The 25408-nt window shown below is 30.4% G+C and overlaps 5 protein-coding genes across 7 annotated transcripts; 2 read left to right on the top strand and 3 right to left on the bottom strand.

Annotated features, from left to right (window-relative positions):
• Positions 1 to 79: 79 nt before the first annotated feature.
• On the bottom strand, positions 80 to 3917 carry LOC112692656 (protein arginine N-methyltransferase 1-like). Of its 2 annotated transcripts, XM_025567388.1 has the most exons (8): positions 3443 to 3917; positions 2612 to 2945; positions 2197 to 2330; positions 1932 to 2120; positions 1444 to 1631; positions 1120 to 1346; positions 445 to 804; positions 82 to 191 (listed from the first exon to the last, which is right to left on the bottom strand). In XM_025567388.1, exons 2-8 carry the CDS (start codon positions 2943 to 2945, stop codon positions 82 to 84), a joined length of 1542 nt encoding a protein of 513 aa, XP_025423173.1. In that variant the 5' UTR covers positions 3443 to 3917. The 2 variants fall into 2 exon arrangements, with proteins under 2 accessions (XP_025423174.1, XP_025423173.1); XM_025567389.1 differs by lacking the exon at positions 3443 to 3917 and having other exon boundaries at positions 80 to 191.
• A 556-nt stretch (positions 3918 to 4473) lies between these two features.
• LOC112692655 (kinesin-like protein KIF3B) lies at positions 4474 to 7275 on the top strand. The gene is made up of 2 exons (XM_025567387.1): positions 4474 to 4566; positions 4718 to 7275. The coding sequence occupies exon 2, from the start codon at positions 4794 to 4796 to the stop codon at positions 6921 to 6923; it is 2130 nt and encodes a 709-aa protein (XP_025423172.1). The 5' UTR covers positions 4474 to 4566; positions 4718 to 4793; the 3' UTR covers positions 6924 to 7275.
• On the top strand, positions 6960 to 8755 carry LOC112692788 (serine/threonine-protein phosphatase PGAM5, mitochondrial-like). Its single transcript, XM_025567575.1, has 5 exons — positions 6960 to 6964; positions 7358 to 7536; positions 8016 to 8233; positions 8299 to 8432; positions 8608 to 8755. The coding sequence occupies exons 1-5, from the start codon at positions 6960 to 6962 to the stop codon at positions 8753 to 8755; spliced, it is 684 nt and encodes a 227-aa protein (XP_025423360.1).
• A 3037-nt stretch (positions 8756 to 11792) lies between these two features.
• Positions 11793 to 24890, bottom strand: LOC112692731 (fatty acid-binding protein, muscle). 2 transcript variants are annotated; one of them, XM_025567503.1, is made up of 3 exons: positions 24679 to 24890; positions 13109 to 13386; positions 11793 to 11987 (listed from the first exon to the last, which is right to left on the bottom strand). In XM_025567503.1, exons 1-3 carry the CDS (start codon positions 24749 to 24751, stop codon positions 11934 to 11936), a joined length of 405 nt encoding a protein of 134 aa, XP_025423288.1. In that variant the 5' UTR covers positions 24752 to 24890; the 3' UTR covers positions 11793 to 11933. The 2 variants fall into 2 exon arrangements, with proteins under 2 accessions (XP_025423288.1, XP_025423289.1); XM_025567504.1 differs by lacking the exon at positions 24679 to 24890 and adding an exon at positions 18705 to 19015.
• Positions 15536 to 16828, bottom strand: LOC112692730 (tigger transposable element-derived protein 4-like). The gene has a single exon (XM_025567502.1). The coding sequence runs from the start codon at positions 16144 to 16146 to the stop codon at positions 15721 to 15723; it is 426 nt and encodes a 141-aa protein (XP_025423287.1). The 5' UTR covers positions 16147 to 16828; the 3' UTR covers positions 15536 to 15720.
• Positions 24891 to 25408: the final 518 nt, after the last annotated feature.

The raw sequence follows: 25408 nt of genomic DNA, 5'->3' as shown, positions 1-25408 counted from the left end.
AATATAAAAGTATTCTATGTTGTTTAATATTTATGTTTGCCAACAAAATATGATAAAATAAAATAATCACATGACAAAGTTTTAAGATACATTATAAGTATATATTTTATTGTTTATGGTAATTGTTACAATCAAAGATCTCACTTGTTTTATATTTCGGACACATTGAAAATCACCAACAAGCATATCACCTATGACATATATAAAACAAAACAACAATAATCATTATAGTAAAAATACATAAAAATAATACCTATAAAACTATTTAAGTATAACAATTATTGTTAAAAACTAAACAGTTGTAATTATTTTATAATACTTAAGTCAATTCAATCATAAGCCTACAATAGTTTATGTAACAAATAATAATTTTGTAATGGATAATTTGAAACATTTAGAACAGAATCATTATATTATTAAATAATACAATATCTTTTACGTTACCTTTATTCACAGAAATTGGATCAGGTAGAAGAAATACGGTTTGTTTCCAATGAGTGGGTGGCGAATATGGAGCTGTTGATAATGTCACGGGATTTTCATTATCAAATACTGAATCAAAATACCCAACAATACCAGTCATTGAGCATGTCTTGTTTACATTTAGTTTGAATTTCACTTTAAAGTTTGTAGAATTAGTATCACATGTATACATGTCAAAGGAACAAAGTTTATATTCCTCAGTTATAATATGCTCAATAGGTACAATTTCAACTTGTGCTTTATTTAATGTTTCTGTTCTTAAGGACGGCATACGAAAACCATATACATCTGACCAAAAACCTAATATTTCATTATATCTATCTGTAATTTTTACAATAAAAAATAAATATAATTATGAAAAATTAAAAATGTTTAAAAATTGAATTAATTTTATCTGATATCTAATAAATTAGGAAATTATAACTATTGATAAGCCACCCACATATTAATTTTTTAGAAAGCACAACTATTATTAAGATAAATAAATATACATAAAAGTAGTTATTGAAAAGGTAAATATGTTAAAAGCATAATGTGTAATACAAATTACAGATACGTTTAATTAATAAAATGTTAACCACTACAATAAAGTGTATAAAAATGAATTAAAAATATTAAATTATTATTAGCACTTGCCTGTATCACTTATACCACTGATAAATAAGTTACATTCATTGGGTAACATGATACCATTTTTGTTCAAATACTTGTCCCGAGCAAATATCAAACTATCTAACATGGATTCAAATAACAAAAAGTATCCCATCCATTCCGAAACAATTGCATCAACTTTTTCTACGGGTAAAGTTACATCCTCTATTCTTCCTTTGATTGGTACAATGATATCATCATATCCATTTTCTCTGATATATTTATGTAACACATTAATACAATATAAAATATTTATTACTATAAATATTTGTTATAAATGATATACTATTAATAAAAGATATGTCATACCTAAAATTGTCCATAGCATTGTATAATATATCAGCTTCATCAACTGCCAAAACTTTCACTGCTTGAGCTTTTGCCATAAACATGGATAGTATTCCACTACCAGTACCCAAATCTAACACGGTTTTACCATTAAATGATGATGCATTCAATAATATAGCTGAACTATAGCTTTCAGTTCGTACTTTATCCTAAAATCAAAATATAAGTATTTAAATGTAATTATTATCAATATAAAGTCATGAGTAAAGATCTAAGTGATTTTATAATATTGTTATAATTTTGTATAGTATAGTAATACAATATTACACATCAATTAGATGAAGACAGTAAATATATGTGATGTTATATTCATTATATAATTTTATATTGTTTTAATGTTTAAGGACAGAAATATTTTTAAGTTTAAGTTGTATTAATTTTGTATATAATGAATAAAATGTTTTTCTCACATGAAGATAGTTGATAGTTAATAAATTTAAATAAATTACTTTAAGCATTTCATAATGGATGTCAACAGATGAATATGAACCAAAATAACCTTGATCGTCTTCTAAATTGATGGTAGAAGCTGTGTTAATAGAATCTTCAGGTCGAGCAGACAAAATTTTGGTCAGTGTATCTTTCATTTGATCAATTTGACTGTGGGCATCAGCAAGTTCTTTTTCTTTTAGTTCCAGCTGAATATATTTTATAATAACATTATTGAACTAAGAAATAATAATGTTCAACTATTTAATTTAATTTTTATATTACTTGTTTTGTAACGGTTTGTATTTTATTTTGTATATGACTAAAATGTTCAGAGGACAATGTAAATTGGTTGTTTTCAAAATTGACAGTATAACCAGATTCTGAACTCTTATCTTCTTCAATTACATCATCAATATCTAAATAATAAACCTTAAATTTAACTTTGATTACAAAGGAACAATACTTAATTTAAATAATTAACAACTATTTAGTAAATATTTGTACCAATCAATTGTACATTAGGTTATTTTTTACATATTTTTCAAATATAGGTGTTTTATAAAATAGATTTAAAAAACTAATAATTGAGTTTTACAGGTAATATTGTAAAATGAAAAGTTTTTAATATTGAAATAGGAACCTAAAAAAATATTGTAAAAATGTAATGGCAAATTAAACAAATTTTAAAATTTCTTACCAATCATTAGCCAAGGATCATCTTTTATAACAGGTGACAAGTATTTATCATCATTCCATGGTTGAGAATCGAGTTCAAAGAGTGTACTAGGATTAAAATTTTCATCTTCTTGTACTTGAGTTCTTGTGTAGTTGATGCATTTAATGTATGAATAAAAATCCATATTATACTTACGTTTTGCAACTGAAAAATCAAAACTGTGATCTTTACTACAGTGAACTATTGCTTCTGGTACATCATTAAATGATTGTTCACAAATTAGGCACTTAACCGAATCAGATCCATTTTCTACCCAGTCACCGAAACTGTGGTCAGAATCTGAATCGTCAGACATCTATAAAAATGTTTAAAATTATTATTAATACACATCAACTTTATACCAATTAAGTACTTCTAATAACTGGAAAGATATGTAATTTTTGTACTATGGATATAAATACTGTAAATTCTATTTTACATGCAAAATAAAATATTAAATTATATTTTAAAAACTATATTATGTTTAAAAATATTCTATAATAGTAGACTAAATTTCACAACAAATGAAAAAATATACGTGGTATGTTAAAATAAAAAGAATTATGTATAAGTCAAAAGGTTACAATATGTAAGCAATTTGAATCTAGAAAAAAGTTTAAACTTAATAGTCAACGAATATAACACTAAAATAGAAAAAAAAAAGAAAAAGAACAACTTTAAAACACTCTTTAGGAAGTACATATATCATTTTTAAACAGTCAGCGAACAAATAATCGGCCATCGAAAGTAAATGCACCGTACTAGAAACATCTAAGTACATTTTATAGTTATAAAATGATTAATTTTACTTACAGCTAAACGACCATCGGTATAACGTTTTGACGGAGTCAAAGCCAAAAATTGTAGACGTATTTACACGAACTGTTTTTATCGAACCTAATTCAAAAGTTCAAAACATGTTTTTATTTAAATAAAAACCTAACCTGGACGGATAACGATAACGCAATCATCGAATCGACCACGAGCAATGAATGACGATAACACGGTTAGCCGTGGAAGGAAGGAACAAGTAATTTTTATTACTTAATTGAAGGAACAACGATTGGATCGCGGAAAAGATTGAATTTATTCATTCCGTAATGATATCATGATAAAATTCCAAAAACCCATTAATCACAGAATAAATATTATTAATTTGTATTTATTCTATGAATTAATGTAGAGTCTACATTGTAGACTAAATAGACTTAATAGTTATATGCATCAAATGCATACGAATTTCAACCGTACAAGCGTTTAAACGTTGGTGTTCCCGTTGTAAGGAACGGAATTTTCACACGAATTTTCCGCACATCCTGATACCATGAGGTACCGTCACCACGGTTACCAGCTAACACATATGGTACCCGCAATCTTGTACTGAGCGTAATCAAATCGACTATTGATATCTACAACAATCTACACCGCGATTCCAAAACCGTCTAGCCGTCGCCGACCCTCTCTTCACCGTCACCGAGTGCCCGACCAGTCCACTCTCCGCAGCCGCTGATTACGGTTGCGGTACCCCCTCAACCCGGTGATTCATATTTAGTATCCGTCGTTACCATTGTAAAACAGTGTTGTATATGTGCACGTTCTTGTACGTGCATTTGTTTAGCTGTGCCGCAGTCGGTTTATAGTTCCTTTTTTGGTCAAGCCATTTCCGTTCTCTATATACGTGTTTGCAATTAGTAGGAGTAGCAACTAGTTGCGTGGCCTATGTGCGCGTAATACGATTTTCATACTTTTCTAATAGACCATATGGCGTCAACTTATCGTCGCTTAAATCAATTTGTCGCGGTAGGTTTGAGCGCGGCCTGCGGTAGTCTAGCTACATATTACGGTTTCAACAAACGTTGGTTGAATGTCGACAATGAAAAAGATTACTATACCGTGTTCGAAAACAGAGAATCTAAGTGGGATTCCAATTGGGACAGGTAAGAGCGTTTGTTACTCGTCCGTAGTCTGCAGGTGACGGCGTAACATGTGTGATAATTTTCTTAATCGTTCACTCTAAACTTTGTTGCTTTGCTAAAACATTTAATTAATCTTTAACTGTGACTGGGGTGTGTTTTTTAACATTTGCAGGTGCTAGCTCAACCGCGATTTAAATTATATACCTGTCAGTCTAACCATAACACAAAAAAATATTGCATTTCCCACAATGGAGACGAAAAAGCGAAGCGGTCGCCAGTCTTCAGCTAAAACGAAAAAAGAAAACATCCAGGTGATCGTGAGATGTCGTCCTATGAGTTCTAAAGAAATATCTAATGGTTATACAGAGGTTGTGAAAATAATCAAAGAAGAAAATTCAGTTGCAGTTGCTGTTCCAAAAAATGATGATTCTGAATATAAACAATTTACATTTGATTCTGTTTTTGATTGGAACTCCTCTCAAAAAGATCTATATGCAAAAATGGTTCATCCTTTAATTGAATCCGTTTTAAATGGATTTAATGCTACTATATTTGCATATGGTCAAACTGGAACTGGTAAGACCTATACAATGGAAGGTGTCAGAGATGAAAAATTACCTTTAACTGACCAAGAAAATCGTGGTATAATACCTCGGACTTTCGAACAAATATTTCAAACTATTGAACAGTCAAATAATAAACAATATTTAGTATTTTCTTCTTATTTGGAGATATACCAGGAAGAAGTTCGTGATTTATTAGAAGCAAAATCTAAAGGAAAATGTGAACTTCGTGAAGACAAAGATGTTGGCGTTTATGTAAATAATTTAAACAAATATATTTGTAAAAATGTTCAAGAAATGTTAAAAGTTATGCAAGAAGGTAACAAAAATCGAACTATTGGTGCAACTGATATGAATGAGCATAGCTCTAGAAGCCATGCTATTTTTACAGTAACTGTTGAAATTAAAAGTTCTACTGAACGTATTAGAGTTGGAAAGTTGAATCTCGTTGATTTGGCTGGTAGTGAAAGGCAAAGCAAAAGTGGAGCTACTGGTCAACGACTTAAAGAAGCTGGAAAAATTAATCTTTCATTGTCTACTCTGGGAAATGTTATACATGCTCTTGTTGAAGAAAGTTCTTCACATATACCATATAGAGATTCAAAGCTTACAAGACTATTACAAGATTCATTAGGAGGAAATTCTAAAACACTAATGATAGCTAATATTGGACCAGCCAGTTATAACTGGGATGAAACACTCACTACTTTACGTTATGCAAACAGAGCAAAAAATATACATAATGCACCACGTGTTAATGAAGATCCCAAGGATGCTTTAATTAGACAATATCAAGATGAAATATCCAAATTACGAAATATTTTAAATGAAAAGTCGTCAAAAAAAGTAACTAAAAAAGAAAAAAACTATGATGTAGAAAATCTTCAAGAACATACAAAATTTTTAGAAAAACAGCAGCAAGATCTAAATGAAAAGCGCAATAACATTTTAGAAAATAAAGACAATCTTTCAACTGATGATCAAAATAGGATGTTGTATGATATAGAATTAGAAAAGGCAAAAGTTGCTGAAGAAATGGATTTTATGGCTTCATTGATTACTCGTATTCAATCCATGGAAAGTAGCCTATTAAGAGGAGGTAAATCAATTACAGATCATTTATATGAGCAACAAAGTCAAATTGATAAGCGCAATAAAGAGATTCAAGAAGAAATAAGAATGGAACAGGAACTAGCCAAAAACTTAGAAGAAATCGCTGGCTATACAGAGTCAATTCGAGAAACCTATTCAACATTACTGGAAGAAGTAGAATCTAAACAAGCTAAATTTGATAAGTTGATGGGTCTTTATCAAAGTCTTAAAGGTGAATTAAAAGTAAAAGAAGAAGAATACTCCAAACAAAGAAGAGATATTGAATCTAATCAAGAAGCCATGACTCGTCAACTTAAACTTGGCAATATAATAATGTCAAATTTTATACCTCAAGATGAACTTCAAAATGTTAAAGATAGACTATATTATGATGATGATACTAATGAATGGCGTATGGTTAGTAATCAATTAGAAGGACATACTCGGGGATGCATAAATGGTGTGATTAATAACAGAAGAAATGAAAATTTGATAACATTGAATTTACTTACACTTGAACATAAACTAGAAGAATATAAGAAACCAGAAATTTCCCCTTCATTATTATCAATGCTTGACGAAGCATTGAAAGTTGAGGATGACTTACAAGTTGATGCATCTATTGCTGAACGGCCAAAGAATATTCGAAGTGCTGTTGGACCAAAAATTAAACCTTCTTCAAATAAAAACTATCCAAAAGCACGAGGCTTAATACCAAAATAAAACATTTGCTGGACACTTGAATTTGTGCACCAAATAATGTTGTTAATATTATATTTCAATACTAACAACTTCTATAATAAGACTGCATTACAAAATGTACATTCTGCTCACTAAGATTGTTTTATAGTTAAGTATTTATTGCTTTTATATCAACTTTCACATTCCTAGTCACTTAAAAGAAAAATTTATTTTGTTTTAGTAACCTATTTTATATTAATAATTTGCTTTATAATCTCAATTGTTTTTTTATAAGCTTCTCGCAAAAGAAGTGCTAATCAAAACTAACATAGTCATATTGTCTAGTCTTTCTGCACTATGAATGACATAATAAATTATATTTCTTATAACCCTTTGTTATTTATTTATTCTTCACCTTGTCTTTTTCACTTAAAAGTATATATATGATTGTGTTCGTCAATATATACGTTTTCCAGACGAGATCCAAAGAGCCTGGTGAAACCAGTTGACCCAAACAACTCCAAATTACAAAATGAGTATAATAAGCAAATAGAAGAAAAAAAATCCCGTGCAACAAGGCACATTTTTCTTATTAGACATGGGCAATACAATCTAAATGGTGAGACTGATGAGGAAAGGAAGTTGACTGAACTCGGTATGTATTACCTCAGAATTATTTAAAAATAAATATAAAATAATATGCATACTTATGATGTATAAGTATTTATTGTAAATCTATATCAACTTTAATTTATCAGTAGTAAAATATAAAAATATAAGTAAGTACTTATATTTTTATTTTTATTGATATTATTATTTTATGAAATTAAATAAAAATAGATGATTGTATTTTATTAAGTACTTTGTTACTGTAAAATACGAGAACAAATTAATAATTTAAAAACAAGCATTGGTTATTCAATAATTCAATGCTTTACCCAGCTTATATTCAATGTTATTAGATCAATAACCATTTGAAAAAAAAAAAACAAACAATCCGTTTGGTAGGTATTTTTATTATATTTTCTGTAATATTAATAACTATCATGGTATCAATATTTTATTATTTTATTATTTACCTACTTGACAGACTTAAATAAAAAATAGGTTTGACTTTGAAATATTTGTTAATAGGAAGAAGACAAGCTTTATTGACTGGTGAACGTTTAAGTTTATTGAACTATCCATGGACGTCAATTACACAATCAACAATGACACGTGCAATGGAAACTTGCTCATTGATCCAAAAACATTTACCAGCAAATTTACCCTTATATTCATCTGATTTATTAAGAGAAGGTGCACCAGTACCTCCAGATCCACCCAACAAACATTGGAAACCTGAATTATATGTAAGCATGAATTAAAAGCAAGTTTATAAATCTTATACAACACTTTTTTATTTAATATAATTTAGCAGTTTTATCGTGATGGTGCTCGAATTGAAGCTGCTTTTCGGAAATTCATTCATAGAGCTCCACCAGAACAAAAAGAAAATTCTTATGAAATAATTGTTTGTCATGGAAATGTTATAAGATATTTTGTTATGAGGTAATTATATTTGTTTATTATTTACTAACAAAATATATTCTGTATTTGTAAAGCGAAGAATTTTTAGTTGTCGACTATTTGTTAATTTATTTAATGTAATTTAGTTTTTACTAGGTATACTTGTATTTTTTACTTTTTGGATCAAAATTATCATAACATTTTTTTTATGTTTTAGAACTTTACAATTAACACCAGAAGCTTGGTTACGTTTGGGTATAGATCATGCAAGCATTACAGCACTTTCTATTTATCCTAATGGACGAGCATCTTTAAGAAGTTTCAGTAATTCAGGTTTCATGCCACCTGATGCTATTAGTTCTTGAAATATTATAAATCTATTATTCACTCATTTTTCAAGTACTGGAGACTGTTTTTAATGTTTACCTGACATTTTAAATTAAGATAAAATGTTTTTTCAATTATTAGTGGAATAAAATGGATTTATAATAGAAAAACTGAAAAACTGGAATATTTTATTAAATATACTTTTTACAATATTAGGTCAATAATTTTAGGAGCTGGTAAATAATTAATATTTTAATCAGATAATATAATTCTATGAAAAGGCTTCATTTGTGTGTCAGACTAGTAACTGTCTAATCTAAGTTTTATATACAAATAATAATTTATTTTCATTTTAATCAACCTACTCTAAAATTTGTTTATATATTTAGTTTTATAGAACTTTCTCTTAACAGCAATCATAATAAACCACAATAAGTTATAATGGTACATTTAGGTTTGTAAAAATATTGAAATTTATTATTCATTAAGTGCATTCATCAAGAATTAAATAAATTATAATACAAGTATCTCGTTATTCACATCTGATACATCGAAAATAATACTTATTTATGTAATGAAAACATTTAATTAAAAGTAAAGTAATTGCATATTTAATGTGTGATTACTTTACTTTGAATCTTTTTCATATATTGCACTCACAGAAATGTTTGCATATTGTCTTATAATGTATTCTTTGGACTATCGATAATTATTGGATTACAATGATGATGTATTCAGGATGCAGTTAAATGCATGTTATATTTAATGTATATTAATACTTAGTCATTCTCTGTGTCCTACGTTAATCATCGCGACAACTATAATTGCAGAAAAATTACCATAAACAAAATCGCGATTGCAGTACTAATATACTAAATAGCACTGTTGCATCTAGGTTAATATTATGTAGATAGTTGTACCTGGGTATTTTGTGAATAAAACAATACAATTTTGTGATGGCTGTTTTTTTTTTATTATTTTTCAAAGTATTGTAATTTTTTCTCCAGTAGTCATACAATATCAATTGGGATCGTTAATGGTTGTTTTACTATAGGTTTAGGATATGCACTTGCAGGACCGGGGCCAGAGGGTGGGCAACAGGACCATTTGCCCCAGGCTCCAGTATAGGAAAATTTAAAGGAAGCCCCTTAAAGTCCAAATTCATTAGAAATATATATCAATTACCAATTAAAGACTATTGATATTAATTTATTATTTCTAAACTATTTTTCTTTGTGAAATATTAAGAAATTTGATTAAATAAAATTTACTTGAATTTGTATTTAACCGCTATTATACAGACTACATTTTCAGTTATTCTAATTTCCAAATTAAAGTATCTAGTTATACTATAGATTATTTTAAAAAAATAGATAATTTCTAGTACCTACTTTATTAAATTATGTGTAGTAAAAAATAAGAATATAAATTATTTTGTTTTATTTAAATTAGTAGTCCTTTACTTTTCTACAAATGTATTGATTTATTCAATTGTTTACTTAGCATAAATAAATATAATTAACTCCGAATGAAGTCTATTTAAGTACTGCTTATGTTAAAAAAAAACTACTCTAGCTGTTTAGCCTGGCTGTATACGGAAAATATACTTTTAGCATCAATGAACCTTGTGTATATTAAATATACATTGATATATAACTGAACAGTTAGTGTTTAGGTTGTTTAACTATTTAATAGTACATGTATAATAACCATAGGCGTGCGCAAACCTGTATTTCAGGAGGTGCCTAAAATACTTTTGGATCCCTATTTTAACAAAACGTGTAAGTATATTTAATAAATTATAATTTATAAATAACTGAATAAACATATTTTCAATTTTTTACGGTATATTTGTCCCAATTAATAATTTTTCCTTGAATCTCATATATTTTTCTCAAATGGCTTCAGTTTTTTATGATTTGTACTTTTTTAGTAAACTGTCGCTGTTTTATTATTACAATAAGTTTTTGCATGACAATGTAGTTTAATTTTTTCTATTACAAACATATTTAGTAAAAAATAATATTTTAGAATAACTAATTTAATTTGAACAACATCAGTTAAATTTAGTGCTCGACTTGAGGGAGAACACGTCCTGACGGAGTATCCAAACTAATTTTTAAATATTTTAGCATCTCCCTACTATTATGACGTTATAATTATAACGCTTAGCAAGTTTAGGGGACGCCTTTTTTTTTTTTTTTAAGTAAACAGGGCCCCCTTTAAATTTTTCAAGTCGAGCACTGGTTAAAATACAGGTCACTCTTAGACTTAAATTATAGGACCTCATTTACAACATTCGAGAGGTGCCCAGGTACATCTGTCAACCCCCGTGCGCACCCTTATGATAATAACTTATGTTTAAATTTAATGCACAGCAATTTCATTCTGAACTGCAATATTGTAATCTCGGTGACAAGTCTACGTGTTATAACGTTTTGATTAGACTGACACACATGTCGGTAATGCAGTGACACATCATTTATATGTCTCGTCATTAGTATTATGTCGTATATCGATAATCTTCTTCGTTACACATTGGAACGTTACATTCTGCGTCATGAATATGCAATCGAATTGATTGTTCTGTGCATTAAGTTATGATTGTAAAGAGGGATGTATTTAGGGGAGGGCAAGCAAGTACCATTGCCTCGGGCGGCACATTTTTTTTGAATTAAGGGTGGCAACATTGTTTTGTAACCCTAATTCATCATTTATTTTAATTCGTTAATCGAAAAATTTTAAGATTTTGTAAAGTGACCTATGGCGATTTTTATTTTTATGATAATATTATCAAAAGTTGATCGCGTAAAATTCATAGATAATAAATATTACTTTTCTTGAAAATCTTATAAAACATATGTAGGGGTGGCAATAAAACTGTAATTAAGGCGTTAAAACTCTAAATACGTCTCTGATTGTATTGTGTAAACATGTTTTGTTGTATTGGTGTAGGAATTGAACAGAAATAAAAATAATACATTTATGTTCACGCAAATAGAAATATTATATTATAAAGGATAAAGGATGTATAACAATAATATTAATAATTATGATAATGTAATGAACACTGTAGACCAAAGTTAAAATAAAATAAATATAGTTCATGTAATCATAACATTACAATTGGACACAAATTATAGTTAACCAAGTTTTTCGGATGGGGTCTGCAAAAGATCTGAGTTGTAGTAAATATATAATAGTATAATATATATTTTATTGGACTGGTTTGTAGATCCTGGTGCAAACGATATCGCCAACAGTTAAGACCTAAAAATACATACATCATTATTAAAAACTATTACTTTTGTCGTACACGTATAATATAATTATTTCATTTTTAAATCAGGAATTGAACACCGGATGCATTATAAGACAGGTTGGATTTTTTTTTCTAAACTGTTTTTTCATCAAATATTATAAAATTCAGGTGAATCATTAATTGTAACTATTTATATAGAATAAATAATTTTTGTATTTTATGGCTTGAAAATATTGTGCGAATTATAAACTAGTGACAATAATCAGATACAACAGTATTATATTTTTATTAAAAAATTATTGAAGTTTAATTTTTGGCCACATTTATCGTTTACACGATACTAATGATTGTTGCGTTGTCTATAGAAACATATCGACCAACATCTGATACTTCCAATCAAGGTCATCTACTATAGGATACCCACCCCTTAGTATATTGCTCCTTGTGATATGTGGTATACTAATTAAATTTGCCCCGGTGTGGGGCGTAAGCGCATTTTTTACAACAGTAAGAATATTTTATGAAATCATTAACATGGATATGTCTTATGGCTGGAAATCAGTGACGCATACATTATGGGTCAAAAGAGTCAATCGACCCCTCCACTAAAAAAATTGAATGGTGGTTGGTCGTTAACCGTTGTGGTAGGCCTTATGAATTGGTGTTGGTTAGTTAATTAATAATTTTTATTTATAATTTATAACATTGTTTATACACCTCGTGTACGGTAATATATTATTGTGCGATAAAGTTTATTTTAAATTACTCGTATTTTAAGTAAAATGCATGGTTTTTAAAACATTGATTTGTTTGTCATAGTAAATTCATAGTAAAATTATAATATATTTTAACAATGATTATACTTTTTTATAATAATAATTTTATTATTAACATTAATAATTTTAATAATAGTAGGAAGCGGCTGATACTATAATTTTACTATGAATTTATTATGTGACAACCAAATCATTGTTAGGGTAACAGTGCGTTTCACATATTTATGTAGTGTGTAAGACATATATGCCAAATTTATCCGTAAAGAACATGGATATTTGACGATATCTCGTGTGACCGGTTTAATTTTCGTGTAATTATGTGATGAGGTTTTTATTTAGAATTTTGATTTTACCATTTTCAGTTCATCCGGCTGAAATTCTCTAACGATCGTGGTGCTGAGTTTGTCGTTCTTTTGGACATGTATCAACTTGTTACCCTCCTGGGTTATGGTCGACTTCACTTTACGACCATCCGGTGTCTCCTCGTCGAATTCTTCGTTTAGGTTGAACTTGATTGATGTGTTTTTAAACGCTGAGTTTGACGACAGCGAATACTTGCCGTCGTCGGTTTTGGTCAGCTCCACCACCGGTGATACGGTGTTACCCATTTTGCGGGTCAACATACCGACACCTGCAGCGAGAAAACAGATCGATTAGAAAATAAAATAGAAAGAAAAAATCCAAAAAAATGCGGGTCCCCTTTCGTGAAAGATAAACGTTTTAGACCTTGCCTCCTACACTATTCTCATTAATATTCTCTAATAAAATCCTATTACAACACAAAAGAAACAATTTATTCAAATTTTACAACATGAGATTTTTTTCTTTTACATTTTTTTTTTTTTTTTTAAAAGAAGTCAAACAAAAAAATGTTTTAACTACCGATGTATATTTGTTTATAGAAAGAATTGTCGAATCAATATACTACAGCTTCCTCATTTTATGACCCACAATGCGAACTACCTGTGTACTAGTACAAACTTATAAACTAGTTAGTGCGCTGTATTAATATGTAAGTGACGTATGACCGACCCAAGTTTTTGATGTGATGTGCTGTACATTTTAAATTTAAAGTCTGAACAATCTAAACAAATTATATTTTATTCGAGAATTTAAACTATATTAATTCTGAAACGAAGTTATTTATTAAATAAACGAGTTGTTTATTACGACAATTAACTTAACCTGTTTTTTTAACAATCAAACACAAAAGTAAAAAAAATTGAACCATCGATAATTATTATCAAATTTATTATTTATGATAAATGAGAACATTTAATAAAGTTTGATTAAAAGTTATAATATTACATTTTACTAAATCAAAAACTTTATATATTTTTAGTGTTTACAAATATTGTTGTTTTTTTGTTATTTAATTTCATGCAAGTGTTTAAAACAGTTCTCAAAGATCCACAAATATTTCCAGATTTTTGAATTTGGTTACTTATTGAAATTTAATAATATTGATTCATTTCCATCACATATTATCCGTGATAATCATGATAAGTGAGCAAAAAAATTTCGATTACGATTTTTACACAAAGAAATATTAAAAATAAGAAAGTTAAGCCATAGTCACATTTGGTATAAGTAAAAAAACTCGTATATTCGTTTTGCTCCAATAAATAATGAATATAAGTACAATAGAAATTGGTTATAACGAGTTTTAAGGGCCAGTCAGTTTTTCTCATTATAACCGATAGCTCGTTATATGCGGTTAGAACGAGCATTCGTTGTAACCGGTTAAAAGCGGGAAATATAAAAATAAAACTGTCGACTTTTTTTATTTTACTTATAATCGAGATTAATACTGAATTTATATACATTATTAATAAATTTATTTATTATTATTATTAATTATTATAATTGGAGATTCAATACTTTATTTATCAATACATATTACTTAAACATAATTATTATAAAACACTTGAATTTAATTTCTTAAAATAATCTTTGATTGAACTTTGCTTCGTGTATGTAGTGTTGATCGATGATTCTAACAAAGACAATGATTTTATTTTAGTATCTGTACTCTTATATTTTGCGTAATAACATTTTCCTAGTGTCCTCAACACAGCACGAGCTTCGGATATTGATGGCACAGTTTCAAACTCATCATCAAGCTCATCGATATCAGTATCATTATCTGGCTCAACTTGTTGGCTGACTATGACATTTTTGACTATATCTTCATCCGTTAAAATTTCTGACGTTACGAGGTCGTCATCAATCTGGACGTAGTCCTCATCGATGTCATTAATCAATCCATTGTTTACTTGTAGCTGTGTAGTATCGGTCGTAACGTCACAAAAACCTGCATGTCGAAAGCAATTAGCAATTCCCCTCGATGTTACATTACACCAAGCTTTATCCAGCATTATTATGGTATCCAAAACAGTTATTTTTGATTCTAATTGATTCTCAATATCCTCAATCATTTTGAGTACCAACTGATTCCGGTAATGAGCTTTAATGTTCCTTATAACGCCCTGGTCCATCGGTTGAAGTACAGCAGTAGTGTTGGCGAGCAAAAATACAAGTTTAATAAATTTCAAATACAATGATGGATGTGCTGCACAGTTGTCCACCAACAGTAGAATTTTTTTTTTCTTATGGTGTAACTCATCATCCCAATAATTAAGAGTTTTTTCAAAAATTGCTGAGGTCATCCAAACTTTGATGTTATTTTCATAAAATACTGTAAGTGATGAAACTCCTTTAAAACACCGAGGGATTTTCGACTTTTCGATAACAAGGAGTTTTCTTTTATCAGTTTCGGTCATATTGGCTGCCACTAAAACTTATTCTGTCTTTGGATAATTTTCCATCCGAGCATTTTTCCTCCTTGAAGCGAAGAGTTTTATCGGGAGTTAATTTGAAAAAGGCCTGCTTCATCGGCATTATAGATTTCATCATCACAGTAACCTGTTCGAAGGAATGGCCAAACCTTAGCCAGCCAATTAGATCACATTTCAGTTTTAACTGCAGATGACTCACCTGAGATCTTGCCAAAAACAATGTTGTGCCGCTGTCGGAAACGCTGAATCCAAGATGCAGAGCATTTGAAATTTTCTATTTTCATTATTTCAGCCAGTTGGTCAGTTTTTGTTTGTAAAATAGGACCACTTATAGGCACATTTGTGCACCGTTGTTGTTTAAACCTTATTATTACAGCTTCTTCGCGGTCCTTATACTGTGTAATGCGCAGTCGTTTTGTTTTAAGTGACATGGTTTGAAACATATTTTTCAACGTATCCAGATTCTTGCATATTGTTGAAATCATCGACCAAGAGGTGCCAAATTCTTTTGCGATTATGCTGTTTTTCTCACCATTTTTTAAACGACCGATTATACCTATTTTTTCGTCCAACATAAATTGACGATGTGACATGGTGAAAGTCTTCACACAACTGACGCTATTTGTAATTTTTATTGAGAACACCAGAATTTGTAGAAATCATATGGATTATTAATAAGTACCTTATCCATATCTATTATCTACACAACTAAAGATCTAAAGATAATATGTCAATGATTATCATTATAATGTCAATTAATTATGGCCAAAAGTTCTTGTGTTGCAGGTCCCTGTTTTTAATAACTGGAAGGTCGTTAGTCAAGTTCGTTTTATTTTATTCGTTATAGTCGATATCTCGTTATAATCATACTCGTTGTAAACGTATATTTTAACATACAACCATATGGGCTTATGTCGGGACCTAGTGTTTTTCTCGTTTTAAATAATATCTCGTTCTAAGCGGTGCTCGTTGTAGTGATTTCTACTGTATATGAAGAAATCCGTTATAATCGAATTGTAGAAAAACGAGTATTTAAATATGAGTGCTACATATATATACGTACAATACATTTTCTTCTTTTCAATAAGCCGATGGGTGATGATGACCCGTTTTCGGTTTTTCCGACTCAAAGTAAAAACTATTCTTTCATTTTTGAGCCATGTTCAAAATAAACAGTTGTAATTATATGCGTTTACGTGAGTAAATGTTTCATTTTTTATCGTATAAAAATAATTCTTAAATATCATATAAACATTCAACAGAATTTTTTATTAAAAAAAATATTAAATCAACGAATGACTTTTATATGATACATTTTATAGATTAACTGTGAAAAAATTATAATTTTAAATAGAGCGAGTGCGCAGTAAATTTACAGAATAACACATTGTGACCGTTACGCTTTCTAAAATTACTTTTTTCCTTCTTGTCGATCCTTTACATTAATTAAATATTATACGGCTCTAAGATCGCGTGCTATGTATGAATGTTGTATAATAATATTCTGTGTTAATGCAACAAAATATATATTATTTATCTGTATTGATTGCATTCCAAAACAATAATGGTACAGAGTCAACTACTACACACAATATAATAATAACGTAATAAATGTAATTCAAAACGTTTTGGAAATTATAAGATATGGCTGTAAAAAACTGAAAACTGAACAATACGTTTTAAATAGATAAACGTAAGAAATTAAAATTAATTATATTCTTCATCTATACGTCTCTATGTATGTTAATCAAATTATTGAAATACGTTAGAATAAAAAATAAGCGATTATCATCACTCGAATAAATAATATACATTAATTGGGATTTGTTTAAATGGAAACATGTATGTATTATAATTATAACACTCGTAAAATATAATTATAATAATGTAGTTAATGTTTTTAACTATATGTCTCAACCGAGAAAATCTATTAAAAATGCCGCTGACTCATGTTCCAACACATTTTTCCTGCAGGCATATGTAAATACGACGAAATTAGAGTGATAGGGGTGGGGTAATGGTGTATAATTAAATAATTAAACTTATTAAACCATATACGTACATATAAATAAATATAAAACATTTATGATGTTTTACGAATGTAATTTAATATTACATTTAATATAAGCAGTGTTATATGCGAATGGTATTTAAAGTGATGTTATCGTGTAGGTAACGATTATTATCTTTTAGATAAAGTATTGTGGTTTCTTCGGAATGTTGGCAGTCGATAAAAGGTGGTGGTTACTGGGAGAAAACAATCGATCTTTTTCGAAAATCAATCGTGCTCGTGTGTATATATGAATATATAGGGTGACCTCGGATGGATTTTGTATTTAATTTTTAGTCGTTCAGAAAGGCCGATGCAATTTCATCACACTGGATTTAATGGACTTGAAATTATTGAAAAATATTCGATTTGGATGGCTAACTGGCGCGTTTGTAGAGACTAATTTTTGTACTGTCTACCAGGCTCAAATTATTCACATCTTTACATTTCATTATTATACTACGCGACGCGTAAGATGGGAATAAAAAAAGATTGTCTGGAGGAGGGGGAGAAAGCGAGATCGACGAACAAAACAGACATTTCGATCGGAAGTACATTAAAAGGACGAAGGGATTTCGAAAAAAATCGGTCGAGTGTGAGTGGTTCAAGTGTAGAGACGAGCGTGTGCGCGTGACCTACTTGCACGTCAGTACGAGCTGTGCAGAACGGGGGTGGAGGGGGACGTGCACGTAAATACGAGCAGTTGTGTTGGTGCGTGTGCTCACGGCCCGGGCGGCAACAGTAATCGTTAAAAGGGCGCGGAGAGAAATTGTAGAGGTACTCGCGTGTTGCGTTGATACTACTTATCAGTCACGGCGATTAATTGTACTCTACAATGGATCATCGTTGTTCGATAAAATTCCTGTCGTTCTCGTTCAGCGCCCTCGGAATGTCAGACAAAAATGACGTGCGCGCACGTAATATCTTAGGAATACTAGTAAAATGCTTTTGAAAAAAATTAAAAAAAAAAAAAAAAACGCCATCGGCGCTGTAACGAAACGGCAGAAAAAAATCCCGTCGCCAGGACGTACCAATGCAACTGTTTACGTGTTACAACGCCCCGTCCTCGAGGACGACGCGACGACGATATAGTTCTCTTACCGACAGCTTTCATGTACTGCTCGAACTTGTCGCTGGAGTGCAGCTTGTATTTTTTGTTCAAAAACTCTTCCATGACGGTGCTGCGGATCTTTTTGATTTATCTCCTCGCCGGCAAGACGCTTGCACGACCGCGTTACGTACGTGTTGTACAGATAGTGGGGTAGTGGTACAGATGTACTATGCGAACGCACCGGGGCGGCAGAGATGGAAAACGAAAATGTTATTCTACGTCGCTGTCGGATGGCAGCGCCTCGGAACGGGTACGGAAGCGTGACGCGATGTCGTCCAACGGTACTGGAGAACGTACTACGGCCAGGACTGCTCGTATTACGCGCTGTACACACGTACACGGTCCCGTATTACGTTTTCCATCGGCTCCCGGTCGTCGCTCCGTTTATCTTCACCAACTCGCACAGTTTAACGTTGCCGCTGCGAGCATTTCTAGTTCGCGTCTCACGTAATCATTTATCGTCCTTACAACACTTACAATACGCGCATACACGTATGTACACGTATGTTACAATAACGAGTCGGAGCGGTTTTTTTTAAACGACGACAGTATTTAAACGTTAGAACAGTACGTACTGATATTATTACACAGACCAAATAGATGAGCTACTCACGGCATTTATCGTTGGAAATGGATCATACATCCACCATGTTTTCGGTTGGCAAAAGAATATTAAATGGTACTTGCTGGGTACTATTCATACTATTTGTTCAATAAATCAAATTTAAATAAACGAGAAGACATAAAAGTTAAACACAATTAAGGGTTTTTGCTTTGGCAACATTATGTAATCGTATTTTTAAACATATTATTTACAGATTAATGATACTAAATCTTATCCATGATTTCGTAAAATGTATCATCTGAACATATCATATTTTGTAAAATATAAAAATTACACTCATAATTTTTGGTTGAGATATTATTTTTATAAAAAAGCCAAATATACGTGTAATAGAAATAAAACAGCAAGTTAGTTTTATTAACAAGTTTCCAATCTATTTAACTAAATCCTATTCGAACTCTTTAATAATCCTCTTCTGTTTTCTACATCGGTTAATATGGAATAAAAATATTTATGACTATGGTTCACTTGACTTTTTTATAAAATTGTTTAAACGTGTTAAACAATAATTTTAAATAATTTTCTTACAATAAAACCAATAATATAATAAAGAATATTAATAATACTGAATTGGTCATAATCGCCCATAAAAAATAATACTGGAGCATCCGTAATCCACACAAGATACTGGTATTGTTCAATAATTATACAATTCAGTATTGCAATTGCAAAAATATTGATTAAAATTAGTGTTAAGTATGTAAATGATATTGCAAAATGTACAAAACTAAAAATATATCAAACAAAATGTGGAAAAATTAGAATACGGCGTCATCGTTTGTAAAGCTTCACGCGATGACAGAAGTACCTTATCTGGTTAGTATAGAAGTCTGCGTATTATTATAATGTATTTTCGACGCCGTTATTGTTGTGCAGAGGTTATGCCGAGCAAACAAGTCACGCGCACGCACGTACGCACGTCGCACTCGCTCGCCCGTGCCCAAAGGTCAGAGGAACGCGTGCCACTGCGGGTCCACGCAGAGCCTATTTCAATTCAAGTGCACAGGGAAATTATCCCATTGAAAACGTCTTATAGATTTAGAACCAGGGGCGTATTTAGACTTACTTCTAGCGACTCAAATATTTCTTTAAATCAGGCTCAAAATTTACCAATAAAATTTTTGGTAATATCATATTTAAATCTGGTGAATCCTTAATATTTGTGGTTTTTTTTTTTAATCTAATGCCGGATCCACTAAGTCGATTCTCTAAGAATCGACTTTTGTGTAGTTCTTTTTTAACACCTGTTTGTGTTTTGAAAGTTACGTTTGTGTTTTATTTGATTTTCAACTAAGTATGCACCCGACGAAAAGCCCAATTCAGTATTCACAGCTGCGCATAATGTGATTTCGTTATAAAATGATCCACATTAAAAAAAATTTGAAATGTGTATCTTACATATAATCGATTCCTTAAATATAGATTAAAGGGGGGCCCCTTCGCATCCCTTAAATACACTCCCCGTTTAGAACTTTGCCTACGCGTATGTACGCGTGTATCGTAATCCAATAATAATAATAATATGTTGTTCATAATATAGATTACTCTTCGCGCACGTGTCAAAGTTATACGTAACGTTCGGACCGTAAATCGTGCCGAAGTGTTTAATGACCGTGATTATTACTTTTGTACTACTGACTGTGGACCGAGTACTTATTCAAAAGTCCAACGTGTGCACATAAACGTAAAAGTTTATCGAGTATTACGATTAAACGATCCGATGCTTATAATTATTAGTCTTTGATTGGGTATTCTTTAAAAAAAAAAAAATCCGCGCACTGTCAGACCGATATCGTATCGTAATTAAGCTATTAACGCGGAAACGATATATTAGTATTGCGCCAATTAAAAACATTGGAATTTCTCTTGTTGTTGCTGTTTAATACCGATTTATTTGAGTACAATAATAAATATAAGAACATTGTAAATGAGAAATAATGTAAACGTGGAAAACATTAAAATTATATTTTTGTCGATAATACAATATTGGTGCTGGAAAGTGGAAATAATATTCGTGTTGGTTCGATTAATACTAACGTTCGAATAATTTATGATTCATTTAATTTTTACGAGAAAACTCTTTTGATGGTCAATGTTTACGTGAGATTTTCAGAAAGTATGTAGAAAGTAAAATAAAAATTATATTCAAGGACGTTGTTGTGAGCCGGCTTTGAATGTTCGACTCAAAACGATTTAACGACGAGTTCCACCTTTGTCGTTTGTTCACTTCCATTAGACGTTTTTGAAATATGGTGTTTTTCAATTGTTTAAGAAAATAAAATAAGTATTTTGAAAAAGGTTAAGAGGACGTCACACCCGCACGTGTTGTCTCCGTCTGACGTACGTACAACATAGCTAATTTGCGAACAATTTCAGTGATTCAAATGTAGTGATGTTAGCTTTAATATTAGAGTAATCTAACCTATAATCAAACTTTAAGGGAAGAACATTATCTGTGTTTTGTTGGTCGGTTTTTTCCGATATTTTAAGCTTGTTATACGTATGTGAAATATAACATTTAAAAAAATATCATAACTCGCTAAAAAATTAAAATATCGGAAAAATCCGACCAACAAAACACAGACAACGTTCTTACCTTAAATTTTGATTAGAGGTCAGTTTAATATAATATTAAAGCTAACATCACTACATTTGAATCACTGAACGCAAATTTGCTATATTATACATATGTCAGACGGAGACAACACATGCGGGTATGACGTCCTCTTAATAATATATTTTATTTACTGAAATAGAACATGACAGTTGAACATATACACAACTGCCTGGTTAAAAAATTAAATTATATTTAATTTGGAAACTGTACTACACCCTTATTTTTAAATAGAAAGATGTGCATAGTACCAAAAAGTAGTTTGAGAATAAGGGAAAATCTCAAGGCTGTTCCAAAACAATAACAACATTTATACACGTAATTCTTCTTACATAATTGCTCAAATGAATATAATAGAAATAATAATATATATCATAAAGTATAACCTAAAAAATAAATAATTGTTTGACATGCTCAAGGTAATGGACATAAGCAAAAATAGAATAAGGAAGTAATATCCAATCATTTTACGCAGTACCCAGACTACGTCAAACGTGGTTCCACACCATTAAAACATTAACCATGACAATGAATTTATTTTATTATTTTAAAAATTACTTTAATTTATGATACAAATATAATTTTTTATGTGTAACTTGTTAATGTATTTTATAAAATAACGTATGCCAGTATACCTTATTAAAATAGCAAAATATTTTACTACATTAAAAAATAAAATATAATATTTGAAATAATAAATACGACTATACGCTTTTTATGGAAATTGTACTTGTATCTTAAACAATAAAAAAAAGTTTATTTATATTGTATTATAGATAATTTTTTAACGATATATACCACTAGATGTAATTATATATATATAATATACATAATACAGAATATACATATTTGGATATTATAATACTATACATGGTATTGGAATTTAAACTCATTATTTTTCCGAAAACAAAATTATATTTAATTTAATGTCTTACAAAGAATATATTTTATAGTTATTCAATTTCGTAATTTTTGTTAAATTTATAGAATATATTTTGTACTTTACTAAGTTATCAAAATAATTATAAAGTATTATAGTTCAGTAGTATATAGTATTAAATTTTTATCAGCTTTGACCAATAAATTAAAATCCATTTTTTTTTTTGTCTTGGTACAAAGTGGAACGAACCATTTTCGTTTAAAATGGTGTAACTTTTATAATGCGTATTTAAATATTACTTTTAAATTCTTTAAAAGTTGAAAGTTGTAACATACTATGCATAAGTAAAGTGAACATTTTTAATAAAAATCAATTATTGTTGTTTGTTGATGAGGGGAAATTATATTTTGCCAATTTAATGCATATAAGATACGCAGGTAGTAATAATAGTATAATGTATAATTAATAGTTATTAGTTATTAAAAACGTCGAAAAATAAATTTAAAATTTACGATAGACATTACAAATAAATTAACCGATTTTTATTTATTATTTCTTAATTCACAATCATAATGAAACACGATTAAATATTTTAATAACATTAAAGAACGTTCAATAATTTTGAAACACGATTCTGCAGTTCGGTGATATATTTTTGAAACCTAATGCCTACAACACCGATACTTCTGTTATCGCTTATTAGAACATAATATGTGGTTGCTTGATTTGCCACTATAACAGTAAATGGTGCAAGAATATGTCGGTTTAGACATATAGAATACATTTCTGGTGTAACAGTTTGTAAATGGTTCTTACGAGATATGTGATACTGAATGATTATGCATTATTTTTACCAATAGAATACAAGAAAATCACTGAAATTGGAGTATTGTTATACTTGAGTAGCTATCTAATAAAAGTGACACTTGCTAGTTGGAATACTTTAGAATAAACATATAAGCTTACATAGTTGTAGTTTATATACTACTCATCTACCCTTAAAAATCTCAAAAGCAACTGATTCTCGAATAAGCCTTCACCACGCCACTAAACAACACGTACTATTTATAGATTTTACTGAAATGTTTGATAGAAATGGTGTTTTAATTATATACGATATATTTTCAACAAAAACTTAAGTATGAGATTATGATATTTATCAACATAAAAAAAGAATAATGGCATATAATAATAATAAAATGAATCTATATAGCTTATAAATTCTATATATTTAAGATATAAGGAATTCATGTAAAAAAAAGGATAACGTTACTTTATAGTGAATGCTTATGATGGTTGAACATTAATCATAGATAAAAATTTTTTTAATGTACGCCATCAGTAATTTTCAATTTTATTTTTATTTTTTTGTTAAGAACAAGCAGGGTAAATGGTTCAAATTATTTATTTTTATATTTACTTCAAATCATGTACCTAATCTTAATAATTTTATGTTGAAACGAAAACGTTTTCGAGGTTTTTATATATTTTAAAACAGTATATTCACAGCGAGTTAAATGATAGTTCGATAAATATTTTTTAATAATTGCATCCGACTATTTCATACAAATGCACGTTTCGTATTTCCATTTACGATCCTTTTGTTAATAGTGGCGTATTTTTTTGTGGTGGGGGAGGCGTCAAAAGTCAAAAATGACTTGCTTCGAATGTAGGTACAGAGAAAGAGAGCATTAGTTTATATCGTGTGATAATGACGATGGTACAAAAATAAATTACTCGTATATGTATTGTTTTAGGTATTAATATCGTAATATTCTTTATAACATTATGAAATCACTAATGGAAACATTTTTTTAAACACCTCCCGTTGTGTCCACCACTTACCTAGAGCTTTCATGTAATCGTCGAACTTGTCGCTGGTCTCCAGCTTGTACTTCTTATCGAAGATCAGAGACATGATAATCTCGGCTGCGTTCCGCGGTGTGTGTGTGTGTGTGTGCGTGGCGTATGTGTACGTGACGGCGGCAACACCGGTTGGGAATTTGTTCGTTCGTCGTACCGGCGGTCGGACGGTCACTGGCGCGTACGCGTCCAGGTGCCGCGCGTATTTATAGTCGGGTCCGTCGTCGACATTTCGCGCCACGGCTCCGCGTCGGGCGGCGGTTGTTCGCGCGCGCACCGGCTGCCGCAGCGTCGTCGTCGCGGTAACGTTACCGCCGTACGCCGCGGACGAGAAATCGTCGTTGCACAGGTGCAATCGCCGAGTCCTTGCTGTCGTCCGATCGCGGCCAATATTGCGGTACGCGTCAATCCGCTCTCGGACGGCCCGGCATCATCTCGTCGACAACACCGGCGTTTTTCGTCCCTCGAACGGTCGCGCGCTTGTTACCGGTGAATGTCCGCGCGCGGTCGGTGAACGCTGACCGTACTTCAATTACTGCACATCGCGGATTAGTGAATTTTGAACAATTAATAATGGAAAAAAAAAAACCCAAGACGTTTACTAGCCAACGTTGACGATTATATCTGGATTTAGTTAACTGTTGATGCACGCATTTACACGTGTTCGGGGCCCGATTTAGGTATTTTGAAGCTCTTGGAGAAAATAAAAATT

The sequence above is a fragment of the Sipha flava genome, unplaced genomic scaffold (genome assembly GCF_003268045.1).
Source record: "Sipha flava isolate LNK unplaced genomic scaffold, YSA_version1 76_pilon_pilon, whole genome shotgun sequence".
Lineage (NCBI taxonomy): Eukaryota > Metazoa > Arthropoda > Insecta > Hemiptera > Aphididae > Sipha > Sipha flava.
The sequence above is the reverse complement of the archived record's forward strand: the minus strand, read 5'-3'. Positions and strand labels throughout refer to the sequence as shown.

Bases quoted from the DNA above. Each gene is read 5' to 3' on its own strand.
- LOC112692656 (XM_025567388.1), bottom strand. From the start codon at position 2,945: ATGTCTGACGATTCAGATTCTGACCACAGTTTCGGTGACTGGGTAGAA. The intron at 2,331-2,611 runs GTAAGAAATTTT...TTTATTATTTAG, and splicing joins TGATCCTTGGCTAATGATTG to ATATTGATGATGTAATTGAA. The intron at 1,632-1,931 runs GTAATTTATTTA...TTTTGATTTTAG, and splicing joins TCCATTATGAAATGCTTAAA to GATAAAGTACGAACTGAAAG.
- LOC112692655 (XM_025567387.1), top strand. From the start codon at position 4,794: ATGGAGACGAAAAAGCGAAGCGGTCGCCAGTCTTCAGCTAAAACGAAA.
- LOC112692788 (XM_025567575.1), top strand. The intron at 7,537-8,015 runs GTATGTATTACC...ATTTGTTAATAG, and splicing joins AAGGAAGTTGACTGAACTCG to GAAGAAGACAAGCTTTATTG. The intron at 8,234-8,298 runs GTAAGCATGAAT...AATATAATTTAG, and splicing joins ATTGGAAACCTGAATTATAT to CAGTTTTATCGTGATGGTGC.
- LOC112692730 (XM_025567502.1), bottom strand. From the start codon at position 16,146: ATGTCACATCGTCAATTTATGTTGGACGAAAAAATAGGTATAATCGGT.
- LOC112692731 (XM_025567503.1), bottom strand. From the start codon at position 24,751: ATGTCTCTGATCTTCGATAAGAAGTACAAGCTGGAGACCAGCGACAAG. The intron at 13,387-24,678 runs GTAAGTGGTGGA...TTCTCGCTGCAG, and splicing joins CGATTACATGAAAGCTCTAG to GTGTCGGTATGTTGACCCGC. The intron at 11,988-13,108 runs GTAAAATCAAAA...ATGTATTTTTAG, and splicing joins AGCCGGATGAACTGAAAATG to GTCTTAACTGTTGGCGATAT.